Raw genomic sequence first — 18,265 nt, 5'->3', positions numbered from 1 at the left:
CGGGCCGAAAGGCAGAGAGAGAGTGGCCACTGGGCAAGGCAGCAACCAGCGGGAAATGAGATCGTGAGGTGAAACACTGGACTGGGGATCAATTCGATCGTTCAATTCGATCAATGGATTCAAGTGCGGGCAATGATATATTGGCATTTAATTAAACTACTCCGGTCAGACCCACCCCGGAGATTTTGCTCGCAACGGCGAGTTGGGACCAGTTGGAACCAGTTGGAACCAGTTAGGACGAGTCGTGGCTCTAGACTGTTATCAGCCTAAGCACTAAGCACTAAGCGCACTAAGCGGAACTGTCTCAGAATCCCTTCTTCGAGTTTCGACCCAGGGGGAGCTCTCGATCGTCTGATGATTCTGGGTTGATGTTCATTGTTCACATTCAAAAATTCACGGTCCACCCCAAGAGACATGTTCTCCTGAAATTGTGCTTGGCGTCAAACGACTGGTCACTGCTTGGATGAGAAAAAAAAATTCTGGACAATTTCGGAGCATCTGGCAAGTGGGTCGGTCCATCCCGTTCTGGCCTCCCATCATCTAGGATACCCCCCTGGGGCTACAGCACAACGTCGAATTATGGAAATGAAGAAATTATATTTCGCATCGCAGTGTGGATCATATGTGCATCCGCCTACTTGGAATCCCACATCACTTCATTCAACCTCAGCAGAGCATCCGCACTGGCCTTCTTGGCAGCCATAAATTCCTCCCGGTTGTCCGCTCCTCTGGGTCCGAGCAAAGCATCCGAGAAGCAGAGATCAATGAGGATTTTGAGCTCTTCGTACGTGAAGGGTTCTCCGTTTCCAGCGGCCAGCGCTTTCTCTCCATGGGCAGCAAAGGATTCCTTCTCTTCCTTGGCGTAGTCTAGGGCTTTCTCGGCGCCCTCGAGGAACCAGTCCAGGAACTTGGCGCTGCGCGGGAGCGCGACCACCTCGTGGTGCTCTTCGTGGGGGCTGGTGGTTCCCTCATGAGCCGGGTCCTGCATCGGATCGATGATAATGTTCTTTAGGTTCTGTTGCAAGACGAGAACGTCCAATTGGAGGCGCAAGGCTCCGTTCTCGTTCATAGCGCCGATCAGGCCGGTGTTCGCCACAAATGTTTGGTCGATGAAGCGAGCAAGCCCAGAGGTAATGAACCATCTCTCCGATGATCCGAGGTAAGTGGATATGTTACTGTCGAAGCCGATCAGATCACCATTCAACTCTAGAATCGTGGGCGATGCAGCAGTGGGCTGATTCATCAGAATATGCCACCAGTGAGTGGTGCTGTTGGGAGACGGCGTCGTAGGCTCAGAAGCGCGCAAGTTTCGAGGATTGGGCCCTGCCATCGTCTTCTTCAGCATATGAATGACGCCACACCGACAATCGATGTGGAGGGCGAACAGAGCAGTGTATGCCAGTTCGCGCAGTGATCCAAGAGTGTTGTCGAAGATGGTTGCTGTTTCTTGGCTCAAGGGCAGATATATCGGCTGACTGACACCATCGACCTTGGACTTCATTGCCCCGAGCAAGGTCCAACGACGGTTAGGGGGCCCAGTTTCCGGGCGTCGAGCTTCCGAGGTCGGGATGATTTGGCGCAGCTGGGCCAGGTGACTCGCAAACCATTGCTGTATCTCAGTCAGTATATCAGAGAACTAGTGTGACCGACTGAGCAAACGAACCATGCTATTGTGAAGAAGCGAGAGAGCCACCACGGTTTTGGGGTCTGACACGATGTCGTAAGGCTCTAACGGGACCTCGGAGGTCAGCTGGAGAAGCAGCTCGATTTCCTATCTTTCGTCAGCACGACTCATACTAGGATTATTCACGAAACCATACCTTATCGACAAGTGTCCATTTATCACTCGTTTCGTTTCTCCAGAGCTCGGCAACGACATCATGAACGTCTCCAGCCTCAGCAAAGCCTGCAGCGGCCTTGAGCCGGGGCTCTCCCTTGTCTCGCGGAGATTTCTTGGTCACAATTGCTACCATTGGAATTAATAAGCTGTGCATGCATCAAGATCGTGAGAGTTTCTCACATTTGTACCATCCACAACACTTATCGTAGTAAGTCACGATCTGAGTAAGAAGCAGCTGTGTGAAGGCTTGATCAGGAGGGATACTGGATAGCATCTTGCTAAAGTCTTGAATGATTGACATGAGCTTGACCGCTCCCTGAAACGCAGTCAGTAACAAAGCTCGGAATGTCCATGCCAGAAAAAGTACCTTGAAGACCGGCCGGGGCGAGACGGTGGACCATTGGGGGTCTTCTGTGAATGCATCGGGCGAGACGATAGTGAGAGTGCAGAGGTCTGTGACTGTGTCATCGAGTTGGGGCAAGAATACATTGACCAAGAAGTCATCTAGGAAGGAGGTCAATGTGGTCATCGCGAGATCCGAATCTACCGGCACGATCTCCTTCAGCCGTTGAATGAAAGAAAGAGAGGGGGGCAGCACGAGACTGATATTGAATACGCTCGGTTCAATGAGGATCTTGTGACCAGTACCCGAGTTGCCTTGCCTAGCATCAGAGGTATCAGTCATTGCGAATTTCTGATTAGACTTGGTCACTAAGCCCGGCACAGATGACCTGAGAATCTCGTCCAGTTCAGACTGCTCGGCTTGGATTTCTGTGGTTTGATCTGTTTCCGACAGCTTGAACATTTTCTGCGTTCGATTAGTATTCAGCAGTCGTCATTGTGGCTCTCCTCACATACTTTGTTCTTGTCTCGCATGCCCGTGTACATTTGACGCCTAGCGTCGTCTTCATCCCTTGGTCGGTACTCTCCATCAGTAGCCAAGTAGTCATGCAAGAGCGAGCGAATCTACACAGGTGTTGTCAGAAAACAACCAGCAGTACCGCGGTGTGATCGCCTACCTCGCTCTGGTAAAGCTTCCAAAGCTCCTTGAACCCACCAGCAAGCGTGTTGCTCTTCGGGATGCCCTCTCGTGTAACAATGGCTGCGATCACGTCATGAACGACACGGTGGCCCTCAGCAATAGACTCGAATTTGGCATACAATGTCCACAAGAACTCGGTCAGCACGTGACCACGCTTCTCGATGGCCTTCGATGCCACGCCGCTTCTGCTGTCTTGGGCTGCAAAGCCACGGGTAGACAACTCAGGGTAACGTGCGTCGATTTCGGCATTCGTTTTGTCCACAACGGAGAACAATTCGACGGGGAGCCTCTGCTCGATCCGATCGACCGCGATGTCCAGATTACCCATCTTGTTGAGCGCTTCTATGAGTAACTGAATGTAGTAGAATGTGTCGGCTTCGGGATTGCGAGAAGCATCCTCCACCATCGGGTTAGAGGCATCCAGCTTGGCCAAGAAGTTGTAGACTGGACGTTCCCAGGCGTTGTTACCAGACCAGCTGGATGCATTGACACCGTTGCCCTCTCCCTCGGCAGTTGGGGGTTTCCATCGATTGGCGCAGTAAGGAGATTTCAGGTACAGATGATCATGCAGCTCTTCAATCAAGATATCCGTCAAAGAAGCCTCCTGGCTACCGAAGTACGCGCGAATGTCCGCCAGCGCCCCGATGTTCTCGAGTTCAGAGCGCCGCAACAGCCGTAGCGCGTCATGCAACACTTCAACGGCGGCAAGGAAACGCTTATCGGAGATGCGGGACTCCAGCTTCTCCGGCAGCGATTGGATCTCCTGGATCTGGCTGAAGAGCTGGATGATATCGTCGTACTTTTGCGAAGAGGTAGCCAGCCCTTTCAGCTCGGGCTTAGTGGACAGTAAGCCCGATTTTGCTCCCTCAAGGGCGTTCTTCAGGTTCCGCACACGAGTCTGTGACGTCTGGATACTAGTCTGGATCTTATGGTATGTACCGATAGAACTGTTGAAGCCCTGATGGTGTTCTAGCGAGCGACATCAGCAAAAAGGTGTCCACGAACCATCATCGTCAGATCCCATTCCCAACAAGTCCCACTTACCATTAACGACCGACTTCAGCGTCCGCTGTATCTGGTCATGGATCTCCAAGAACTCCGGTTCACGCTCAGCCTTGCCCAACGTGCTCGTGTCCATCAGTTGCAGCGCCACCTGCACCGGAATACAGCTCTCAGAAGCCACGAAGTCCCATTCCCGTTGAACCATCTGCAACACATCTGCGAATTCGCGAAGAAGTCAGCCCCAAATGGTATTTCCCAAGCAATCCCGACAACAACGGAAGATAGCCTTTTCCCCTCCAGGTAAATAGCGTTATCGCACCTTCAATGGCCTGAGAGCCTCCTCCCTGCGCCCCCGCGCGTCCAGCAGTGTTCATTACCCGATGCTCTCGTTCCCGTTCCCGTTCGCGTTCGCGTTCGCGGCTGCTGCTGCCTCCTAACCAACTCGTCTCTCCACGCGCCCGACCGTCTCGAGAGCCCAACGTAGCCCTCTCGGCATCGCCCTCCCTGGTTCTGGACCGCGACGACGAATGCTCGGGGTCGCGATCCCATCGGTCACGGCGCCGCTCCGGGGATTGAGCCGGCGACAAGGACGACTGCGACGCCTCCGGGTAGAAGCCACCATAGCCTCCAGGCCGGAGATCGCGGCCCCCTGATGCACCGCTGCTACCTCCGGCGCCACCACCGCTTCCCCCCCCTCCTCCTCCATATCCATTCATCCCCAAGCTATTACTCCCGTTGCTGCCGTTGCTGCCGTACCCGCCATCACCGCGATCGTAGCGGCTGGTGTCGGAGTAGCCGTATCCGTTCGCGTAGGGGCTTCGGCCGCTCATGCCAGGTCGCTTGTACTCGTACTTGTACTTGGAGGAATTCGATAATGGATAGGTATTCGGGAAGAGCGATTTGCGCTTTTCTGGTGTGCACAGTGTGTGCAAGAAAATGTGTTCGGTCGGTCGGTCAGTCGGCTGGAATTCCCCCTCGATCTCGACCTCCGTAAGTCTGATCTGAGCACTGACGTAGTGGAATTAAGCAGGACGTGACACGAGCATGGTCGTTTGTCGGGGAAAAGCGTGGAGTAAATTCGGAGGTCGCGAGCGTTCAGGACCACAAGATTCTAGAAACGAGAGGCTTTCGTGGTTAGATCGGGTTGCGACAGGTCGTAGTGAAGGGATGCGGGATGAGATTGTTGTAGACAATCGGAGCTGCAAGTGGAAACACCCGATTCCGCGAGGTGTCGCTTGGCCGGCCGTTTCTCCACATTCCGCCGCCCACCTTCCTCCGGCCTGCCGTCCACGGTACAGCATCTTTTTTTTATCCCACTCTCCCTGAAGCCTCCAACTCTCTTAAAATTTATTGTATTCCTAGACTAGACTCGAGCAAATAGCCCTATGATCCCATTTCCGGCAAGTTTACAGCGCATTGTGGAGCACACCTTGCAACTCAACAAAAAGGCTAGGTATTGATCTAGGTATAATGCATTGGCCCCAGGCTCTATATGAGGTTCATGGTATAAACAGGAGCTAACAGGCTCATTTGGAAATCGCCTTGGTTTCCCGCTGAAGCCAACCCCGGGTGTATTTGTCGTTCTCGAAGAACTTGTGTGTCTTTTCCCAGACCTCAGCATGGTAATCATTCACCCACTTAAGCTCGGCATCAGTGAGAAGAGAGGGCTCAATAAGATTTTGACCGATAGGAGCCATCGTGACGTGCTCGAAGCCCAACCAAGGCTTGTCACCAAACTTGTGCGTCGTCTGCACTTCGCGTGCCATGATAATGTCTAAGGCATCGTCAGCTACCTGCACCTTGTTTGCATTTGCGTATAGGCTTACTCTCAATACGGATACCAAACTTTCCATCTTCGTAGAAGCCGGGTTCTGCTTTTGTCAGCGTCTAGAATGCTGAAGGTGAAAGATCTAACCTACCGTCGGAGATGACGTTGCCAGGAGCAATGGGGACTTCAGTGTACTGCACGCGCGTGCCAATGCCAATGGGCCCTTCGTGCACGTTCTAACACAGAATTAGCAAAGCAGGAATTCAGGGAGACTTCTTGTCACTCACCAGGTAAGAACCGACTCCATGACCAGTTCCGTGCAGGTAATCGAGACCCTCCTTCCACAAGTGCTGTCGCGCAAGAGCATCAAGCGCAAAGCCACTGGTGCCCTTGGGAAATACCGCAGTGTCAATCGAGATAAGACCCTTCAGCACAAGAGTGAATGCCTTCTTCTCAAGCTCTGTGGGCTTGCCGAAGTGGAATGTACGGGTCACATCAGTTGTTCCATCCAGGTACTGAGCTCCGGAGTCACAGAGGTAGATGGCGCTAGGGTCAATGATGGCGCAGCTTCCCTTCTCGGGCTTGTAGTGGATGACGGCACCATTAGGGCCCGTGGAGGAGATAGTGTCAAAGGACAGACCAGCAAACAGATCGTGCTTGGATCGGATCTGCTCCAGCTTGTCTGCAGCATCCACTTCGTCCAGAGTTGTCTTCTTATTGACCAGCTCGTTCTCGAGCCAGGCCAGGTACTCCGACAAGGCTGCACCATCACGGATGTGACATGCCCGCATGCCTGCGAGCTCAACTTCATTCTTGACCGCCTTGGCATCGCCAATAGGGCTACGGACCTCCTCAACCTGCTCCTCGCCTCCAAGGCTAAGGCTCAGAGCCCAAGAAGCCCTGTTAGATACAAGGAACTTAGAAGTCGCACCCTCGGCTTGCTGCTTCCGAGCCTCGCTTAGTGCTTTGGCATCCGCGAAGATCGAGTCATAAGGCTTGACCACGACGTCTTGACCAAGGTGGGCCTTCACCTCTGGCGTAAGCTTATCATCATCGACGTAGATGTCAACAGTGGTGGGGGTAACGATAGCGTATGAGAAGAACACGGGGTTGTAGGGAATACTGGATACGGGTCGTTTAGCTCAGAACCGGGTGCAGAATGACGTCGTGGCAAAAGCTGGGTGTGAGAAACTTACTCAGTGCCACGAAGGTTGAACAGCCAAGCAATCTCATCCAACATTGCTATCGTTCGTTAGTCAATACGAATGTAGAGGGCCAATGTAGCCCGCCAGGTGAAGACCCACAGATAACGAAGCCAGCAGCCTTCTTGTTCTCCAATTCCTTGCGCAGATCCTGGATCTTCTCCTGGAAGCTCTTGCCAGCATACTTCTCCGGGTGAACAGTCACCTTCTCCCTCGGAGGAGCAGGTTTGTCATTCTTCCAGACCAAGTCAACAAGATTCTGCTGGACGCCAACAAGGGACGATCCCTTCTTCTTCAGAGTCTCTGAAAGACTACGGGCGCCAGCTGAGAGCAGTTAGCTTAAGGATATTTGCTGGCCGCAAAGCGTACTACCTCACTTACAGGCAGTAATCAAAGCTGGGTCGACACCAACCACCTTGCCACCCTCGGCCTGCTCCGTGGTCCTAAATCCAAAGTTAGCTTCAGAGGTAGGATAGCCATTATCATTTAACCTCCATACCATTCTTGCCAGGTTGGGACACCCTCAACGCCCCGCTTCAGCAGCGCCCAGTTGCTGTCAAGCTGCTTGGCAGCCTGGTTGAAGTAACGGCCGTCTGTGGACAATGCTGCCTTGGACAAGGAGATGATGGCCGTTCCAGCCGAGCCGGAGAAACCTGAGATGAACTCTATCGAGCGGAGTGTGAGTTTTATGATTATCGATCCGGCGCCGTAGACAAGAGTCGCGGAAAGGGCAAAAGGTTGGTATTCTAACCTCGACGGCCGTCGCATGGCGCAATGTATTCCGACTGGTGACTATCTTCCGAAGGAACGACTTAATGATGGGTGAGAATCTTGATATCAACGGATAATGAGAGTTCATTGGGTTTCATACTATATACATCCACCTTGTGCTCTTGCATCAACTGCCGTAGCTTGGCCAGGCGCTCGGAGGTGTTCACGGTCTCCATCTCGATAATGAAGCGCGGGGCGGAGCTGGAAAAGGGCCTCAAACGGGGAAGGGGTAACTTGCGAGCCGATCGGAAAGCTGATATCCAAGAAAGGCGGATTGGAGGGTGCGAAAAAAGCATCTACTGGCGAGGATTTGCAAAGGACAGCTGCAAGTGTCCGGGGGAGAAGGTGGGATTCAAACGAGCCGGGGTTGCACAAAGCACGCAAGGCCCGTGATCAAAGGTAGCGAGGAAAGGTGGGGGGTGGGGAGAGAAAGGGAAGGGAAGGGAAAGATACAACGGTCGTGTGCACAAGAGCGAGCGAGAGTGGAGGATACTAGCTGTTGACTTAGTATTCTATTCGATAAGGTGAGTTGAATGGTGGTGGTGAGTACGTAAGGGAAGTCCAGTTCTCCGTAGGAGCTCCGATGGCAGATTAAAGTGGGACCCTTTGCCGGCCTTCCTTTGCCGACTGTGGAAGTGGGTAACTGTAACTGTAACTGCCACGAGAGATCGGTATCGTCATTACCGGACGGTAATTTTCTTTTTTTTTTTTCAATTTCAATCCTGATTTCTTACCTATACAAGTCGTAGTTACCCCTCAAAAGCACGAAGATGACTATGCTGACATTGTCGCAAACTCAACCATTGTAGGTTCTTGGGATTGAGGTCAAATGGGGTTAAAATTTGGTGATGAACCGCATTCTCTGACCAAGCGTTGCTGAAGCGATCATGGGCCGTTGGTTGGGAATCAAACAACGTCCTGCAGATGTTAGCCCAGCTGGTCACATGCTTCTCTCAATATCATCCCTCCCCCCGACAACAACTGGAACCTTGAGTGCCCTGATCGTCATCATCCAAAGCTAACCATTCTTCAACTAGAACCACTGATTACGGTAGCCTTCCCCCTCCATCCCACTTCTCACCGCCTGATCTTCCGGTGATAGTGTTATCAGCACGTGACACCCCTTAAATATCGATAGTTATCGCTCATCATCTACTATCTATATTCTTCTTTCCTCTCGCAAGGAGGCCCTCAGTGTTGCGGCCATGTCTGGGGATATTCCAGGTCAAGCCTCAGATGTGCACCTGCTCATCAATGAGGCAAAGGCAGTAAGTTGAGTTGTCTTTCCGAGCCAATTGAGGGATCGAGGGCTGAAAGCCATTCCTGGTTCTAGCTAGTGTCGCAGCTCTATGATCCGGCAAATACTGGCAACCCCGCCAAGATTAAGGCGATCCAAGAGCACCTGCAGAGTCTTCAGAAAGGCCCTCAAGCATGGCTCATTGCAAATCACCTTCTCGCTGAGGACAACACTGACCTGAGATTTTTTGGAGCTCTGACTTTTACTGTAAAAATAAATCAGGATTGGTGCGTGTCCTCCTAGCGACTTCATTGTGCGAGACCTTCTGACTCTGGCCGTAGGCAACACCTGAGCACAGAAGAAGCCCAGGAGCTACTAGGACGGCTGCTTGATCATTATGTTATGTTGGTCAATGGAGGCGAGCGTTCTTTAGTCGTACGAAAACTAGCTTCCAGCTTAGCGACCATCTTCCTGAAACCCAACGCTCCCTGGACACGGGCACTCTGCAATCTAGCGGCTTCCTTAGCAGATGGCAAGTATGTCTCGGAGGAACATTGCAAGGATGTCGACCTGAGGAATACCGTGCTCCCCGCTTTGTCTGAGGGCCAGGTAACTTCATTGCTCTACTTCTCTAATACTCTTGGAGAGGAAATTCACAAATGGAGCTCCGAAGCCCGTCGCAATCGAGATGATCACCCAGTTTCTGAGAACATCAAGGATGCTTTTGTACTCGTCGACGTCGTTCTTGGTCACATACTGCAGCAGGTTGCATCAGGGGCTCACTTGTCTGAGGATAGTCTGGGGGATGAAGCCATTAATTCCTACCAGGTGAGATCAGTTGTCTTCTGTGCTCCTGTCTCATCTAACATTTGGTGTAATAGACATGGATGTCCGTCCGAAGCGCATTTCAGCTTCGTGACATGATACCTGTATCGCAACTCGCTCCTACTACGACCTACGTGATTCAATGCATGAGGATTCCAGTTCTGTCAAAAACTGCGACCCAAGTCGTGGTCGAGTTGATAGATTGGCGGGACACAATCTTCACTCCAAGTCATATCACCGCCATCTTGGACTATATTGTTTGTGATTATGGTACTGCGCATATTGCTTCATTGATGGAGGGCGACTTCGAGGACGAGAATTTGACCTTCTTGGAGCTTCTCCTGGCATATTCAACACTACAGCAACGGGATCTGCTAACGAAAGCATTGGACCCGCAACATGAGAAAGTACTCGCTCTGCTACACACACTTTTTAAAGCGCCTGGCTATGCATCGGTGGACGATTCGGCTTCTCCTTTGGTTCTTGAATGGTGGACTGAGGTTGCCGATGATCTTCAGGAAATATATGTGGATTCGGAAGATCAAACGGGGCTTGGGCCTGCGAAGCACAACCTTGCTCGTGCAGCACTGGATTGTTTCGAAAAGCTCAAGTACCCCAGTCCAGCAGAGTTGCAAGACTGGAGCGACGATGAACGCAGTGAGTTCGGGGCTTTTCGGCGGGATGTCTGTGACTTTCTTCTAGCGATATATCCAATGCTGGGTGTAGAACTGGTTCAGGTCTTTCAGGAGCGAGCGAGATCGTCACTTCAACAGCAGGATTGGCGAACGTTCGAGGCCTCCATCTTCTGCGTTGCTCAGCTCTCCGAGGCTGTCGATGAGAACCAACACGCTGATGAATGCCTCAATTCAATATTCTTCTGTGATGAATTCGCAAACTTATGCGAGGGAAACGGAGTAGTCATCCCAGACAAACCACGTCAAACGTTGGTGGATATGCTCGGAAAATATCAGTCATACTTTGAGCGCACACATGCTCTGCTTCCCCGGGTGCTGACGTTTCTCTTTGCGTCCCTCGAAGTTGGTCCCTGCGCGTCAGCAGCGTCCAAGTCGATCGCATATCTCTGCAAGTCATGTCGCAATGCTCTTACGCTGGAGCTGCCTGCCTTCATTGGGCAATTTGAGCAATTCCGCTTCAAGCCCACAGCCACGGCTCACACTATGGAGAAGGTGCTGGAGGGCATCGCTGCGATCATACAAACCGTACCCGAGGATGGCGCAAAAGCCCAGTACCTCGAGCAAATCCTTCGGATTTTCCATGAGCAGGCAACCGCAGCCCGTGAAGAAGCTGCCAATGGGCTCATTGAACAAGCACAGAGCCGTGCCCAGCTCGTGCTACGATGCGTTGCCAGCGTTGGCAAGGGTCTCCGAACCGATGGTGAGATCAACTTAGACTCTCACGAAGACAAGGAAGCAGATGCTTACCCGCCAACTTTCTGGAATATGGGCGATGGGGCTGTTGTACAGAACCTCATCATGCAGTCCATGCAGCTCCTCATGACTGGTTTCCCTGTGGATGTGGCGATTATCGAAGCTACCTGCGACATACTAAAAGCCGGCTACACTGAGCGGACGGGCCCCTATGTGTTCCCACCGATGATGACTGTGGATTTTGTGAAGAGTATCCCCCTGGGTAGTGCGGGTACCGATATGGTCATGGGCACTGCCTCCGCCTTTCTTGCATCACACAGCTCCCATCCACAGCGAATTCGTGATGAGACCGTTGCGTTGATCGTCCACGTTTACGAGACATTCTGCTGGATGCATGAGGAACCAGAGTGCTACGATCCCGAAGTCGCCAACAGCGGGATCGATTTCCTGACGCGCTTGCTTCCGAAATACCACCCTTTCCTCTTCGCGCTCACCTCTATACCGCAGGAACCCGGCCCGACGGCCACTCAGTCGCGACCAACTATTCTAAACGCTATCTTGAACTTCACACTGATCTCACTGCAAGGCCCCGAACCCCTTCCGCTCCGCTCCGCGTCGCAATTCTGGGTGAGCGTGTTGAACCTCCCCGGCGATGCCCCACCCATTCAGAATGCCATCCGTGAATGTCTGCCTGCCCTCTGCCGGATTTTGATGACACAATTCGCCGGCAGATGTGCCCGGTCGGATCTCGAGCACCTGTGCGAGGTGCTTCGCAAAGTCATTTTCAAGCAACAGGGTGCGGCTCGGCCGCATCTTACTGCGGCGTTGGCCGAGCTGGATGAGGCCGTTGATCAACACCAACGACCAGCCGTCACACCAGAAGAACGACAACGCTTCCTTGCGTCATTGTTGGCCGCAAGGGGCGCCAGAACACAGACCAGTCAATTGGTACGCTCGTTCTGGGTCAAGTGCCGGGGTGACTCGTTCAATTACGTCGGATAGGGATCGTAGGATAGTCTGAACAGTTTCAAACAATAACTATTGGACTTGAGTTCCATTCGGAACAGGGTTTGGTGCCAAGCAAATCGTAAAGACTCCAAGATGTCGCAATACCATGATAAAATGTATATCATGCAGTAAAGATGTGAATGGGGGACTGATGTGCGATGCAAAGAAGGAATGAAAAATGTCAGCGATTTTAGAGTCGCAAAGGTGGGCTATCTGGAACAAGCCCTTGAATTCCTGGTGGTTGAATGGTTGAACTATCTGAGTTCTCAAGGTGGGCAAACTCGCTTGGTAGTAAATCGCCTCGGATCACATGGGCTGGATTACTCAAGAACGCCGATAATAATAATACTCTCTCTCTCTGAGTGCCAGACCGCAGCAGCCTACAGTCCAAGATCTCCGCTGAGGGTCAGTGCTTCCAGTACATCCTGTGTTTTACTTTTCATGTCACTGGTGGGACAAGCCAGATTGTCTGCCTCAGGCATCACTGCAGCACTGTAGAATTTGCCTCCAAGCGGGGGCGATCGGCTTTTGGCGGACCGCTGATTCCTCCGCCACTGAGGCGGTGCGTCCCAATTCAATGAACCTGAAATTGGGAGTCTGGTAAACAAACTAACAAACATGTAGCCGAGGTCTCCATCGAGCAGTGGCCAGGGCGGAAAGAGAAGGTCCTATTTTTAGGGCTGTGGCTGTATGCTGCGAGTTGTATGCATCTGTCCACCAACTGGTGATTTGCTGTCCTGCAAAATCTCCAATCACTCCACTTCTAAAGTTACTCCCCGCCTGCACTGCACTGCACAATGAATGCATCGAGTCTCAGGATTTCCCATGCCAGCCATGCAAATCACCATCTGAATCGGGTGGGCAGGGGGATCATCATCCAATGACGCGACGTCATGCCCTACGAGACTGCCGATAATGCCCCCTTTTTGTGTGGGCTTGGTCAGTGCTCTCAGCGCCCTCGTGTTTTGGCTTAGACGCGATGGTGGATCTGGCGCCTGGGGAGCAGCAGCATGGACAACATAATAAGAAGTCGTCGCCATGTCTCCTCCGCCGCGTCGCCCTGACCCTGCATCCTGACCACTTCCCACCATGCCGGTGATCGCCAACACCCCCGAAGCACTCATCGCCCGCACCGATTCCTGCGACCCGGAGACGACATGTCAAGGGCTGACCAACAGCGGCAAGCCATGCCGGCGCGCACTCGGCGATCCCACCGACCGATACTGCTGGCAGCATAAGGACCAAGCTGCCACCGAGTCGCCCGGGACGAGCACGCCGTCCGCCATGAACCCCAACAAGCCGCGGACGAGCATCGACACCCTGCTGGACCGGATCGGGATCCTCAACATCAACGACGGGGCGTCGGAGAAATGGCGACCGTCGCGCCCCACCACCAGCAGCAACAAACCGCCGAAGCGACAGAAGAAACGCACCATCTGCTGCTGCTTCGAGGTGATCGAGGAGGAGGAGATCCGGCCGCCCAGGCCCGTCTCCGCGCGGCCGCCCTCCCAAGCGGCTGCCCCGGGCCCCGTCCCGCAGGCCAACCTGCTCTCGCCCAACAGCCAGATCCCGACGCGGCCATCCGCGCAGACCTCCTCCCACTACTCCTCCACCTCGTCCGGGATCCCCGAATCCTGGATCCCCGCCGACCTCAGCGCGGAGGCGGCCTCGACGCTGGCCTCCGAGCTCGACAAGCCGATCTCCGAACGCGACGAACCGGGCTACATCTACATGTTCTGGCTGACGCCGGAGGAGACCACAGGGAATGGGGGAGGAGCGCGCGGTCCGCCGCCGGCCGAGGTCGCCAGCTCGCTGTTGCCACACCACCACAAGTCGAGTGGCGGCGGCGCGCGCGACCGCGCCGTCAGCGACGCGATCCGCACGGCGCGAGATCTCCGGGCGTTGACCTCGGCGCCCAGCGCCACCAGCCCCGGCACGATCCGGCTGAAGATCGGGCGGGCCAACAACGTCCAGCGCCGGTTGAACGAATGGTCGCGCCAGTGCGGCCACCACGTCACCCTGATCCGGTACTACCCCTACACGCCGTCGACGCCGCAGCCGTCCCCGGCGCGGTTTGGTGGGGGGACTGTGCACGACAACGCCGCCCTCGAGCCGGGCCGGAAGGTGCCCTTCGTCCACCGCGTCGAGCGGCTGATCCACCTGGAGCTGGGGGATGTGCGGGTCCGCGACATGGGCAAGTGTCCGGAGTGCGGGCGGGAGCACAAGGAATGGTTCGAGGTGACGGCGGAGAAGAGCTCGCTGAAGCGGGTGGATGACTGCATCCGGCGCTGGGTGAAATGGGCGGAGGTGCAGGAGAAGCAGAACCGGTAGGGTAGGCCAGCCCGTAGCTATCACGGTGGTATACGTGAGTCTGCAGCGTTGACCGGTCATTATCATCAATATCATTATACCCCGACACGCACCCATAGAACCGAAACACAACCAACAGTACACCTCGCTAAGCAGCGCAACCTGATATCGATATCTGTTGAAGACGCAAGCATCCCACAATAGAAAGCATCAATTTTCCATCGCATCGTATCGCAAGCAATCCTAGACTCCATACCCCAACCATCCCCCTTAATAAACCATCGAAATCACCCTCCATCCCCAATCCCACATCCATACCCCCAACCTAATCCTTGACCCTCCCGTCCCCCTCCGCACCCCCCCAAACCCCCAACCCCCACCCAAACACTTCCATAGACTCCCCCCTCAAAACCCTCCCCACGACCCTCCCCAGCACAAAAACCGCCCACCCGAACCCCCAAATCCCGACCCCCAAACACCCCGTCCCCACCAACACAGGCCCCATCACCAACATCGCCAAGCCCGCAAACACCGCCCCCGCAATGAAGGCCGCCACCAGCACGCCGCCCAGGAACAGGCACACAGGGATGCCGGAGCAGAGCACCTGTGCGGCCACGAAGGTGGCGAGCACCGGGTGGGCGAGGATGAGGTGTGTGAGGCGGGAGAGGGGGCCGGTTGCTTGAGTAGCATCTGTAGGAGTGGGAATTGCAGTAGGAGTAGCAGTAGCTGTTGTGGTGTATTTGGTGTTGTTGGTGTTGTTGGTGTTGTTGGTGTTCTTGGTGTTGTTCTTGGTGTCGTCGGTGGTGTCGGAGGTAAATGGATAGTGACGCTTGTGGCACGCGATGTCATTGTCATTGTGACGCTGACGCTTAAGGTAGTCAATATCATCGTCCTCGAGATATTTCATGGTGAGCGGTTGCTGTTCGGGGAGGGCGTGGTGGTGCAAGATTGTGGCGTCCTTAGCTGGCTGTTGCTTCTGCTGCCGCTCCTGCTGCTTTTGGCCTGGTTCTTCGGTGGGATGTTCCGAGCGTCCAGGTTCTAGTTCTGGTTCGGGGTCTGCTTCTTCGGACGCGAATTGCGAGGGGATCATGGGGTCGATTGCTGCCATTTTGGGAATTATTCGTTTTTTTCCTTCCACTGGGAATAATAATGTTTTTGATTGAGTTGTGTCTGAGGATGAGTCTGAGTATGTTGACCGTCAGGTCTCAGATCGAATCGGAGGCAATGAGAGTTGTACAAACGACAGAACAGCTCAGCTAACGTAAGAACCGTTGGCTTAGGGGAGGAGCAGTTCTTCCACCTGTAGAATATTGTGCCTACCAAAGTAATCCCGACTAAGGCAGTAACTACCGCATCGATTGCCCTGCGGACCGGACCTTGCACTAACCCGGGAACTACTGCCCGCACCCACGAATCACAACCTGCACGAAAAAGTGATCGACTGTATTCGTAATCCCGTCACATACCGTACACCGTACAATACAGCAAGTCACCTGACCGTCACGGGGAGTAACCTCCCTGCCCCCCGATCACGGATGGCGAAAAACCACTCATCTGTTAAGGTTCGGGTGATCAGGGATCCTCCCCTTGCAACAAGATTCGAGAAGCACACTCGCGCATCTGTCGCCGATAAGATCCGGTTTTCCAGTCCGTGGATTTGGGGAAACCCCCAATTGATAGGGATTGAGTACGAGAATTGCATGTCACCTGCCTCAGACACCCAAGGTTTGCTCGGAAGGTCGTCGGAATGGAAGGCGAAAAACATGGCCAACAGGTGAAGAGAGTCAAAGTGAGCTGTTCCGCGGAAATTGCCGCGGTTGCAACAATGGGCTAACTGACGATGAGACCCATCCACCAAATATTGGGGCCTGGAATGGATTAGACACGGCTCCACTCTTGCAGTCTAACTTCCTCACCGGGGAAAGCTTCGATGGGTCCCTACGTGGACAACTGAACAGGACAGTATTCGAAGATGTTGCTCATCATTGCTCGTATGGATTGGAATGTACAGTGAGAATGGGTAGGAAGAAAAATATCTAATGCTAAAAGCCGACCAGCTGTCCCAACTTTTTATCTCTCAAAACGCCCGCGCGATGGTAGAAGAAAAGACAACAGGACATGTACAAGCGACACCGCTTACCAACCGCGTTTGGCCAGCTTGTCGGCCTCAGGCAGATGCGCAACATTGATACCGACCATGGCCTCGCCCAGACCCTCGCTCACCTCAGCCAGGACCTTGGGGTCCTTGAAGTGAGTCACAGCCTGGACGATGGCCTTGGCGCGCTTCTTGGCATCACCGGACTTGAAGATGCCAGAGCCGACGAAGACACCGTCGCAGCCCAGCTGCATCATGAGCGCCGCGTCGGCGGGCGTGGCAACACCACCGGCGGCGAAGTTGACCACGGGGAGACGGCCCTTCTCGGCGGTCTCGCGTAGAAGCTCGTACGGGACCTCCAGCTGGCGGGCGTAGGCACGGAGCTCGGGCTCGGGGTCGGCAGAGGACTGCAGGATGGCGCGAGCACGAGCAATGTCGGCGTTGACGGTGCGCATGTGCTTGACAGCCTCCACAACATCACCGGTACCAGCCTCACCCTTTGTACGGATCATAGCGGCGCCTTCGGCGATACGGCGGAGAGCCTCGCCCAGGTTACGGCAACCGCAGACGAAGGGGACCTTGAAGCCGTGCTTGGTAACGTGGTAGACATCGTCGGCGGGGGTAAGGACCTCGGATTCGTCAATGTAGTCGACGCCAATGGCTTCGAGGATCTAACAGCATGACTTGTTAGCGTCAACGTCCACGAGAAACTGGTAACTGCTCCTACCTGGCACTCGACGAAGTGGCCAATACGGGCCTTGGCCATCACAGGAATGGTGACAGCCTCCATGATCTCCTTGATCATACCCGGGTCGGACATACGCGCCACACCACCCTGGGCTCTAATGTCGGCGGGGACACGCTCGAGGGCCATGACAGCGGCGGCGCCAGCCTCTTCGGCAATGCGAGCCTATGCAACTCTCATTAGCATTGACAGAATTGATCGAGCTTCCCGGAGTAAAGCATACCTGCTCCGCATTGACGACGTCCATGATCACACCACCCTTCAACATCTGAGCCAAACCGGCCTTGACAGTGAAGCTGTCGGTAGCACCGTTCTGTTGAGCAGCCATTGTGATAGGGACTGAGGGGTGAGATTGGCAGAATTGCTGCGGGAAGGAAGATGAGCTTGGAGATGGACAGAAGGAAGGAAAAAGAAAAGAAATGCCACCGAAGGGACCAAGGTTAAATATGAACGGAAGGAAGAGAGTTGGTTACCTGGAGAGACTGGCCAGACTTGCGAGTGAGTCAACGAGGATGAACTGATTATCTCAGCGTCGCCGCCGAGAACACCCACCCATTCAGTCTCCGACGAAGGTTCAGTACCTCATCCTTGGGAAAACAGTGCCTCCTACACCAATGACTGCGAGGGTTCCGAGTTTACCCCTCGTTGTTCTTCCCCGCCGGCGACTGAGAGGCTTCCTGGGTAGTGGGGAGTTGTTCAGCCCATTTCCACTGGATTTCTGCCCCTCGTCAGTGGCAGGGCGGAAGTACGGGCCAATCATTGCGTTGCCGTGCCTCTGAGCCTTCCCTTGACATTTTCTAACTTGCCACTAAACTCGGAATGGCGCTTCGCCCCTCCGTTTAGCTTTCCGCGGGTTTTGGTAGCCGCGTTTTCGTATCGTCACTTCCCGCTTATGTAAGATATCTCTGCTGTTCGGTCTGATCAGCATCGGTAATACAAATACAGCTGCTGCCTCAGGCGCCAACTCGAGGTCTGGAATACTGGTGGCTTGAACTATGAATATACCGAGTAGGTTAAGACACTCACATATTG

The 18,265-nt window shown here is 54.0% G+C and overlaps 5 protein-coding genes across 5 annotated transcripts; 2 read left to right on the top strand and 3 right to left on the bottom strand.

The window, feature by feature from the left end:
• Positions 1-634: 634 nt before the first annotated feature.
• BO66DRAFT_407170 (uncharacterized protein) lies at positions 635-7,801 on the bottom strand (the record flags this gene model as incomplete). The annotated part of the gene is made up of 20 exons (XM_025649042.1): positions 635-1,609; positions 1,664-1,771; positions 1,821-1,966; positions 2,021-2,156; positions 2,208-2,648; positions 2,699-2,806; positions 2,860-3,851; positions 3,927-4,100; positions 4,204-4,581; positions 4,636-4,709; positions 5,478-5,658; positions 5,711-5,755; positions 5,804-5,888; positions 5,940-6,774; positions 6,849-6,894; positions 6,957-7,178; positions 7,236-7,297; positions 7,354-7,519; positions 7,606-7,665; positions 7,726-7,801. 20 exons carry the CDS (start codon positions 7,799-7,801, stop codon positions 635-637), a joined length of 5,310 nt encoding a protein of 1,769 aa, XP_025509164.1.
• Positions 7,802-8,493: 692 nt separating this feature from the next.
• BO66DRAFT_363106 (putative importin 13) lies at positions 8,494-12,086 on the top strand. The gene is made up of 4 exons (XM_025645101.1): positions 8,494-8,893; positions 8,959-9,149; positions 9,204-9,690; positions 9,744-12,086. The coding sequence occupies exons 1-4, from the start codon at positions 8,831-8,833 to the stop codon at positions 12,075-12,077; spliced, it is 3,075 nt and encodes a 1,024-aa protein (XP_025509163.1). The 5' UTR covers positions 8,494-8,830; the 3' UTR covers positions 12,078-12,086.
• Positions 12,087-12,693: 607 nt separating this feature from the next.
• Positions 12,694-14,644, top strand: BO66DRAFT_387280 (uncharacterized protein). The gene has a single exon (XM_025646261.1). It carries the CDS (start codon positions 13,173-13,175, stop codon positions 14,412-14,414), a length of 1,242 nt encoding a protein of 413 aa, XP_025509162.1. The 5' UTR covers positions 12,694-13,172; the 3' UTR covers positions 14,415-14,644.
• Positions 14,645-14,718: 74 nt separating this feature from the next.
• Positions 14,719-15,715, bottom strand: BO66DRAFT_444991 (seipin co-factor family protein; the record flags this gene model as incomplete). The annotated part of the gene is made up of 1 exon (XM_025651625.1): positions 14,719-15,715. The coding sequence occupies exon 1, from the start codon at positions 15,499-15,501 to the stop codon at positions 14,719-14,721; it is 783 nt and encodes a 260-aa protein (XP_025509161.1). The 5' UTR covers positions 15,502-15,715.
• Positions 15,716-16,479: 764 nt separating this feature from the next.
• On the bottom strand, positions 16,480-17,806 carry BO66DRAFT_387279 (pyridoxal 5'-phosphate synthase subunit PdxS). Its single transcript, XM_025646260.1, has 3 exons — positions 17,457-17,806; positions 17,216-17,398; positions 16,480-17,159 (listed from the first exon to the last, which is right to left on the bottom strand). The coding sequence occupies exons 1-3, from the start codon at positions 17,559-17,561 to the stop codon at positions 16,530-16,532; spliced, it is 918 nt and encodes a 305-aa protein (XP_025509160.1). The 5' UTR covers positions 17,562-17,806; the 3' UTR covers positions 16,480-16,529.
• Positions 17,807-18,265: the final 459 nt, after the last annotated feature.

This window comes from Aspergillus aculeatinus, assembly GCF_003184765.1.
Source record: "Aspergillus aculeatinus CBS 121060 unplaced genomic scaffold BO66scaffold_1, whole genome shotgun sequence".
Taxonomy (NCBI): Eukaryota; Fungi; Ascomycota; class Eurotiomycetes; order Eurotiales; family Aspergillaceae; genus Aspergillus; species Aspergillus aculeatinus.
The sequence above is the reverse complement of the archived record's forward strand: the minus strand, read 5'-3'. Positions and strand labels throughout refer to the sequence as shown.

Coding starts and splice junctions, on each gene's coding strand:
- BO66DRAFT_363106 (XM_025645101.1), top strand. CDS start 8,831: ATGTCTGGGGATATTCCAGGTCAAGCCTCAGATGTGCACCTGCTCATC. Junction 9,150..9,203: donor GTAAAAATAAATCAGGATTG/GTGCGTGTCCTC, acceptor CTCTGGCCGTAG/GCAACACCTGAGCACAGAAG. Junction 9,691..9,743: donor AAGCCATTAATTCCTACCAG/GTGAGATCAGTT, acceptor TTGGTGTAATAG/ACATGGATGTCCGTCCGAAG.
- BO66DRAFT_387280 (XM_025646261.1), top strand. CDS start 13,173: ATGCCGGTGATCGCCAACACCCCCGAAGCACTCATCGCCCGCACCGAT.
- BO66DRAFT_387279 (XM_025646260.1), bottom strand. CDS start 17,561: ATGGCTGCTCAACAGAACGGTGCTACCGACAGCTTCACTGTCAAGGCC. Junction 17,399..17,456: donor ACGTCGTCAATGCGGAGCAG/GTATGCTTTACT, acceptor AGAGTTGCATAG/GCTCGCATTGCCGAAGAGGC. Junction 17,160..17,215: donor GCCACTTCGTCGAGTGCCAG/GTAGGAGCAGTT, acceptor TCATGCTGTTAG/ATCCTCGAAGCCATTGGCGT.